This window comes from Mirounga leonina, unplaced genomic scaffold (genome assembly GCF_011800145.1).
Source record: "Mirounga leonina isolate KUSES-001 unplaced genomic scaffold, KU_Mleo_1.0 Mir_166, whole genome shotgun sequence".
NCBI classification, from domain to species: Eukaryota; Metazoa; Chordata; class Mammalia; order Carnivora; family Phocidae; genus Mirounga; species Mirounga leonina.
In genome coordinates this window covers 33027413-33035487 of record NW_023270418.1, presented here as the reverse complement: position 1 = coordinate 33035487, position 8075 = coordinate 33027413, and the positions used below count along the sequence as shown (strand labels likewise).

Sequence of the window (8075 nt, the reverse complement as noted above, 5' to 3'; positions counted from 1 at the left end):
AAAGTAGGACTGATTCGACTCTGTCTGTGAGGTCATACAATGAAGCATGGTGGGTACAGGATGAGCACCCCGGGAGCTAGGTGAGCTTGGGTCCCCAATTCTACCACCCGTAAGCATTTGGGATTTTGGCAAAGCATTCGTTCCATTCATTTCATCCACAAATATTTAAGAAGCCTCTACTCAGTGCCAAACACTGTTCTATGCACTGTGGACACAGTGGAGAATAAAACCGTGTAAAATAAGTGAAGTTCAGGTAAGTGCTGTGTAATGTGAAACTGACTTTAGATTGCATAGTCAGGGATGGCACCCGTGAAAGGTGACATTTGAACAGGGACACAGATGATAAAGACCCAGTTGTGAAAGAGCAAGGTTAAGTGCTTTCCAGGTATAGAGAACAGCATGTGCAAAGGTCCTAAGGTGAGAATAGTTTGGCCTGTGTTGCAGAGTGGGTGAAAGAGGGGCAGAGGAGGCTTGATGAGATTGGATAAGTAGACAAGGACCAGAGCATTCACAGCTTTGTGGGCCTTAGTCAAAAAGAGCTCAGATATCATTCCAACCACAATGGAAAACCAAGGGACGGTTTTATACAGAGTGACTTCGCCTCATACTTAAAATTTTTTTAATTAAATTTTTTTTTTTTTTTTTTTTTTTACTTAAGAATAACACACAGAGAGGGGCACCTGGGTGGCTCAGTCCTTAGGTGGCCAATTCTTGGTTTCTGCTCAGGTCATGATCTCGGGGTCCTGTGATCAGGCAACCTGGGACTCCTCGCTCAGGGGCATCTGCTTGTGGATTCTCTCTCTCTCTCTCTCCCTCTGCCCCTCTCCCTGCTCTCGCCCTCACGCTCTCTCTAATAAATAAATAAATCGGGGCGCCTGGGTGGCTCAGTCGGTTAAGCGTCTGCCTTCGGCTCGGGTCATGATCCTGGAGTCCCGGGATCGAGTCCCGCATCGGGCTCCCTGCTCGGCGGGGAGTCTGCTTCTCCCTCTGACCCTCCCCCCTCTCATGCTCTCTCTCTCTCTCAAATAAATAGATGGAATCTTTGAAAAAAAAAAAAATTTCTTTAAAAAAAATAAAATAAAATAAATAAATAAATAAATAAATCTTTAAAAAAAAATAACACACAGAGAAAAAGATCAGATATATTTTAAAAGATCACTTTGCTGAGTAGACACTGGGTTGGAGGAGTAGAAGCCACATAAGCTTTCTGAGCCTCAGTTTCCACATCCGCGGTGGTGAGAATACCCATCCCGTGCAGATCAGCGGTGAGTCAGGGTGGGGACACAGTCTGGTCCCAGGAGTCTCCTTGGCACTCGAGGCGCGGGCTGGGACGCGGAAGGCCCCATCTCGGGCCTGGGAGGCTGGCGCCCTAGCTACCCCTCCAAGCCCCTGACACAGACCCGGGAATTGCCTAGGCAATCCCGCTGTGGCTCACGAAGGCTGCCGCTGGGAGGCGCCGCGGCTCCTGTGTAGTCCCCAAAGGCGGCCCCGCCCGCTGCTCCGCTCGGCGCTCGGCAGCTCGGGCCTGCTGCGGGCGAGCAGGGGCGGGGCCGTTACGTGAGGGCGGGGCCTCGGCCGGGGCGCCGGACAGTCGCGCTCCCAAGATACGGCCCGGGGCGGGGCCTGCGTGCGGGGGCGGGACCGCGGCGCTAGGGGCAGCGGGCACGGATGGCGGCGGCGAGGGGCACCTGAGCGGGCCGGGGCCATGAGCGCCAGCCGGCCCCAGTTCAGCATCGATGACGCCTTCGAGCTGTCCCTGGAGGACGCGGGCCCGGGGCCCGAATTCAGCGGGGTCGCCCGCTTCGGGCCGCTGCACTTCGAGCGCCGGGCCCGGTTCGAGGTGGCCGACGAGGACAAGCAGTCCCGGCTGCGCTACCAGGTGAACGGCCCGGCCCACCTCAACCCCAGCCCGAGTCCGGGCGGGCCCCCAGGCCGGACCCTGGAGAACCCCAACTCAAGGGAAAATCTGTCTAGAGGCCCCAGCCTACGTGGCCACTGATCCGGGGCCCTGCCCAGACCCTCTCAGCTCTGATTTTGGTCCCCAGCCACCACTGTAGAGCCCAGAACCGGAACCCGGGAGCAAGTCTCCTAGCCCCAGTTGGAAATCCCACCCGGCGTCCCCACCCATCCTGGGTACCGACCTAACCCCCACCCCCCACCCCATCCCCCTGGGCTGGAGAGCTCTCTGTACCTGATCCAGACCTCCCACTAAACTAGAAAGCTCCATTCTCCCTAGAGGACTTCCACCAACTCTAGGATTCTTTTTTTTTTTGGAGACGTGTACCAGATTCCTGTGCCCCAAACCTGGAAACCATGGGCTTCTGCCCTTCCTTGGTACCCCAAATCCAGAACCTCCATACTGGGCCCCTGAAATGCCATTCCGAAAGGTCCACCCTGACTCCCAAACTTGGGAGAACTCCTGGCCCTGAGACCCATGCGAGGAGCCCTCAACCAGCCCCTGTGGTTCCTGCCACCCCCTAACCCCCGAAGCCCCCAGCACCCACCTCCTACCTGGGTTTCGGTTTCTGTGAATCATCAAACCTGTTTTGCGGGAGGGTGGAGGGCCAGGTGAGCAGCTGTCAGGCGGCCAGGCAAACAGCTGTGTGGGCTTGCTCTCCTCCTCTCCCTGAGAGGGGAGTAGGAAGGGCCTGGGCCCAATAACCCCTCTGAGCCCTGTGTTCTGGAATAGAACCTGGAGAACGATGAGGACGGAGCCCAGGCCTCTCCGGAGCCGGATGGGGGAGTCAGCAACAGGTCAGGGCCAGGTGGGGACCCATCCTGTACCTCTAGCCCTATGCTTCTGGCTCCTGTCCCCCAGGTCCCTGGCCAGTCTTCCACCTCACAACAGTCAGCTCTTTCACATCCTGTCCTACAAGGATTCCTAGCCTGATCCCCACTCCCCTCATGGGTTCCCCTGTCCTGCAGCGTCACCCTACCCCAGGGCCAGGCACACCCACCCACCCCTACCAGGCTCTTTATCCTGAAGAAACCCCCCAGCCTGGTCTGGCCCCTACCTCCCCACAGGTCACCTGTCCTGCAGGAATCCCTAGCTTGAATCCTCAGCCTTTCTCCACCCTCAGTCCTGCAGAGACCCCCCAGCCCTTGAATTCCTTGTCACCCTGTCCCCTCTCAGTGCCCTCATCCCGCAGGAACACCCAGCCCTAGTCCCTGCACCATCCCCCACCACGTCATCATGCCCCCCCCCTTCCTTGCTTCCTCTGCCTCTCACTGGGCCCACCTGGCCTGCAGGGATTCCAGCCGAACGTCCATCCGCAGCTCCCAGTGGTCCTTCAGCACCATCAGCAATAGCACCCAGCGCTCCTACCATGCCTGCTGCAGGTGAGACCCTGCCCTGCTTAAGCCCCCTGTGCTCTGTGCCCCAGAACAGGCGGCCTGGGCTTTCTCCCTCAGTCCTCTGGGTGGGGAAGGGTAACAGGAGGGAGTTGGGCTCCTGTCACCTCTCACACCCATCCTGCTGTCCCGCCACCCAGCTGGACTCAACACCCTTTGATCCAGAAGAACCGCCGGGTAGTGCTGGCCTCCTTCCTGCTCCTGCTGCTGGGGCTGGGTGAGTGCCCTGAGGGTCCCCTGCCTACCCCCAGGAGGGGTCCGGTGTCCCTTTGTGCCGGCTCAGCATCCCCCTTGGCACACTGAGCCTCCCTGCATCCTGAGCAGGCAGCTGGCTGCCATCACCCCACGCCCATTTTACAGGTGAAGAAACTGAGGCCTTGGGAGGAGTGGGCCCAGTCTCCTGGTCACACAGCCAGGAAATTACACGTAATTGAAAATGGAACTTGGTTCGGTGCTCCAAACTTTTCTTTCGTCTTTCTTCTTCTTCTTTTTTTTTTTTTCCCCTAAGCCCATGTAATCCATCAGGGAGCAGAAGAGTAACAGCTCCACCATTTATTCTGTCTACTTCGAGCCAGGTGCAGGGGAGGCTTATTTTCCTGCCTTATGGAGGTCACACAGCAAGAGGGAGGCAGGGCCATGACCCAGAACCTGTGTAGGGACAGGTGCTCAGAGATATCCCTGCCAGCCCTACCCCCAGAGCACCTGTCATTTCCCCTTCTCTGGAGTCTGAGCGCAGATGAGGACCTCTCCCCGCCCCGCGCTGTGCACATCCATTGCCCAGATGGGGAAAGTGAAGCCCAGAGCAGGCAGATCTCGCAGCCAGATGTTTTTGGACTCATTCTATGGGGCTGAGGCCTCAGGATCCCCAGAAAGGACAGGGTTGGGATCAAGAGGGACCCATAAGGACAGCCCGGCTGTGGCAGCTGCTCTCCCTGCTCCGGGATGATCAGAGACCCCTGGCCAGAAAGCTGAGCAGCAGCCCTGCCTCAGCTCTGGGTGTCTGTGTGCAGGGGTGCATGGGGGAAAGGGGCCATCGCTTGTCCAGCAGCCACTGCAAGCTGGGCACTGGTCACACTGGCCACCTGCCTTACCCCCTTTCATTCTCTCAGTACCCGTGAGGCCAAGCATTATTACCATCCTGGTTCAGAAGTAAGGACAGAGCCTCGGGCAGGTAAAGGGACTTGCTCAGACCTCAGCTGGGAAGTAGCTGAGCTGGGATTTAAACCCACATCAAGGATAGTACCAGGCCTGGAGGCCGCCGTAGACCTATAAAAGGCCTTTGGAGGAATTAGAAAAAGACGCCTCCTCTGAGTGGGCAGGGCCCCCAGCCCTAAGCCAAGGTGGCAGGTAGTGTATCAGCCCCAATCCGTACCCTTTTTGGGGTGCTCTGTGCAGGGCACAAATCCCATAGCAGTCCATGGTGGCCCCTCAAGCCTCTGTGCTATATGGCCCCCCTTGCTGCAGAGCCCGGGTCCCCCACCTCCCCCCCAATCCCATCTTGTAACTGGGGACCCAGGACTCTCTCTGGGTCTGAAAAGTTGATCCAGCCATGACTTCCCCAACACTCGCTGTCCTCAGCCAAAGTCCACATCCCTCACCGGGCCTTCAGGCCCTGCCAAACACCTCAAGCCTGGGCTCTTGCCTCTCCACTCTTGCCAAAAGTTGGAAGCTCCTAGAAAGCCCCAAGTTCCCTCCAGACGCTGGGCCTTTGCCATGCTGCTCCCTCTGTCTGGAGCACTCCTCTCCTTTTCTGCCCACATGATGCCCACAGCAAAGCCTCGAGTCAGATCACCTCCTCCTTCTGAATGCAGCTCTCTGTGCCTCAGTTTCATCTTCTGTGAAATGGGGATGATCATACCTGTTTCATTCAGTCACATTGATAATAAAGCAGTGCAGGTAACAAGCTCAGCCCGGTGCCTGGCAGCACCTGCTAAGTGATAACTAAATGTTACCTGCTCTGGGTACTGCTACCCCTGCTCAGTTTCGTCGCCACTGCCTCCAAGAAGCCCCTCCCTGATGCCCCAGGCTCCCATGCTGCCTGATCTGGCCTTTCCACAGCCTGATCACTGGGGTTGTAGCTTGGAGGTTCTTGTTGGTTGTGCCACTAGAGAGCAGGGACCTCATTTGCCTTTCCCTGTGGGATTCTCAGTACCAGGCACACAGCAGGTGTTCTGTAAATATTTGTTGATTGACTGAAAGGCCACATCAAGGAGCAGAGACAAATCTGGTTTCGGATTATTTCCCAGGGCCTGCCGGGTGCCCTGCTCTGAAAACACAGAGCTTGCTGAGCTTCCCAGGAAGGGTCTCTGGCTAGGGAACCTTCAGCTCAGGTGGGGGACTCTTCCTAGGGCCTAAGCCTTGCTGGGGGTTGTGGGTGGAGGTCCCGCCCTGCCCCCAGCGCCTGCCCCCTCCTCCCGCCCTCACCCTCGCGGCTCCATCTGTGTGCAGTGCTGATCCTGATCGCCGTGGGACTGGAGGTGGCCCCCTCGCCAGGTGAGCGTCCCCTCCTACCTCCGCTGGCAGCGGGGGTCCCCTCAAGGGAAGAACTCGGGGGCCCGCGAGCCCCCAGCCTCCTCGGAAGTTTGCTTCCACCCTCCTAGCAGGAAACGGTCCCTTCTACCGGGGACAGTGAGACTAGCCCAGGCAGGGACCCCTGAGCCCCGCCCCGTGCCCCCCATCCTTGACTCGGCCCCTCCTCCTGCAGGTGTCTCCAGCGCCATCTTCTTCGTGCCCGGCTTCCTGTTGTTGGTTCCCGGAGGTGCGAAAGGGCTGCGGGGCGGGGCGGGGCGGGGGGCGGGGCGGGGCGGGGCCTCGGCGCTGACCGGCCCCGCCCCGCAGTCTACCACGTGATCTTCATCTACTGCGCGGTCAAGGGCCACCGGGGCTTCCAGTTCTTTTACCTGCCCTACTTCGAGAAGTGAGCCGCGCGGGCGGCCGGGAACCAGCCTCGTCTCCAAGCGGCCCCAGGGGGCGTTCCTCGGGTCCGCCCCGCTCTGGTTCCCTCATCTCCAGGGAAGAACTCCGGGACCCGGGAGCCCCCAACCCCCTCGGAAGTTTGCTCAGGAAGTTTGCCCAATACCCAGGCCTGGAAAAGTCGCCCCTGGCCTGTTCTGTGCCTTAACTTATTCTCGGGCCCTGGGGCTGCTGGGTGGGTGGTGTTTTGTGCTAATAAAAGAATGTACTTCATTCCAGAAGAGACCACTGATCTTTCTTTCCCACCAGCCCTGCCCAGCCCACCAACCTGGCCACAGCCCCCCTCCCGCAAAAACTGAGGAAAGGGCTGATGGAGCTGAGGGGCTCCAGGACCACCCATTTTCTCATTGTACCTGTGACAGTCCTGATGCTCCTAAGACTTGCTCCTGCGCTTTGGGGGCAGAGCTGGGCTTGGGACTCTGTCCTGCAAGCCTTTTGGAGGTCCTTCCAGCCTCCCATCTCCCTCAGCCCTTAGCAGAGTTGGCCCTGCCCATTCTCTACCTGGAGGCCCTGGCCAAGGGCACTCAGATGACGCAGGCCTGGGGCCTGGAGGCTGGTATCCTGGTTGCAGCCTGGCTCTGGGGCCCTGGGCTGCCACAGCCAGCTCTGAATGTGGGCCATGACGAGGCTGCAGCCCAGCCCTCTCCGCCCACTGGCCTACTTCCCAAGTCCTGGGATTGGGAGAAGTAGGGGCAAAGACTAATGGGAAACAGGGCCCATATCACAGAACCTCAGTGATCAAAGACTCTTAGAACCACAGAACATTGGAAACACACCATCTCAGACTTTGGGAAAACCCAAGCATCTCAGAATCTTGAGAGCCAGGAAATAGAATCTTCGAGAACCCTGAAATCTATAATCCTAATAGCTACCATTTATCAAGCTCTTAGAAGGCAGCAGGTCCTGTGCTAAGCACTTAACACAGGTGATTTCTGGTAATTACCACCTTTGCCCTATTTTACAGATGACGAAACCAAGGTCCAGAGAGACTGATTCACGTAAGGGCAGAGTTAGGAACATAACCCAAGGCTTCCCTGACACCTGGGTGGGGGAGGGAGAGGAGAGGATACAGAGCACGGGTGTCCCCAGCTGACCACCCAAGGGGCTGGCTGAAGGACTATGGGCTGAGGTAGATCCTGTTCATATACTTAGATGTTTACAGTACACCATGAGTGCGGTTGAGAAGAGATGCGGCCTGGCCCCCACTGTGCCTGCAGCAGCCAAAACAATATCTATAGGTTTCTGTGACTTTGTTGAAAGAATTAACCCCCAGACCTGCTCTCCTGGCCCACCCAGACTTCCCACCCTCAGCCCCTCAGCCCCTCAGCCCCCAGTCAAGGCACTTTTAAGGGCACCAGTTGGATGCAGGAATTCCTAAATCCGTGGTTCTCAAACTAGCTCTGGTAAAGGGCCAGTTTTCATTTCTAATCCATCATGGACCAGTACTCTGGCAAGATAAAATAAAACCTGGGAAAGTGAAATAAAAAAAGACAGATAGAATATAAGCCCACAATCTGTATTACCAGACTAATCAGACATAAAATTACATTTCAATGAATATAATCAGAACAAACACAGGGAAAAAGGAAAATTATGGAAACCATTCATTGTGAGCAAATAGGCGATTAATACAGAGTTGCTACTATGCTCATAACTTTTTGTCGTTCCACGATCTTAACTAAACAGGAAGTTATTGCGGAGGTTGTGAGTCTCCGTATTATAAGACTACAGCAGGTGTCAGCAAGTGAGAG

General features: G+C 56.9%; 1 protein-coding gene across 3 annotated transcripts; it reads left to right on the top strand.

Annotated features, from left to right (window-relative positions):
* The first annotated feature begins 1626 nt into the window (after window positions 1–1626).
* On the top strand, window positions 1627–6542 carry TMEM134 (transmembrane protein 134). Of its 3 annotated transcripts, XM_035013405.1 has the most exons (7): window positions 1627–1879; window positions 2690–2754; window positions 3250–3339; window positions 3492–3568; window positions 5800–5844; window positions 6056–6109; window positions 6190–6542. In XM_035013405.1, the coding sequence occupies exons 1-7, from the start codon at window positions 1706–1708 to the stop codon at window positions 6270–6272; spliced, it is 588 nt and encodes a 195-aa protein (XP_034869296.1). In that variant the 5' UTR covers window positions 1627–1705; the 3' UTR covers window positions 6273–6542. The 3 variants fall into 3 exon arrangements, with proteins under 3 accessions (XP_034869296.1, XP_034869297.1, XP_034869298.1); XM_035013406.1 differs by lacking the exon at window positions 5800–5844; XM_035013407.1 differs by lacking the exon at window positions 2690–2754 and having other exon boundaries at window positions 1649–1879.
* Window positions 6543–8075: the final 1533 nt, after the last annotated feature.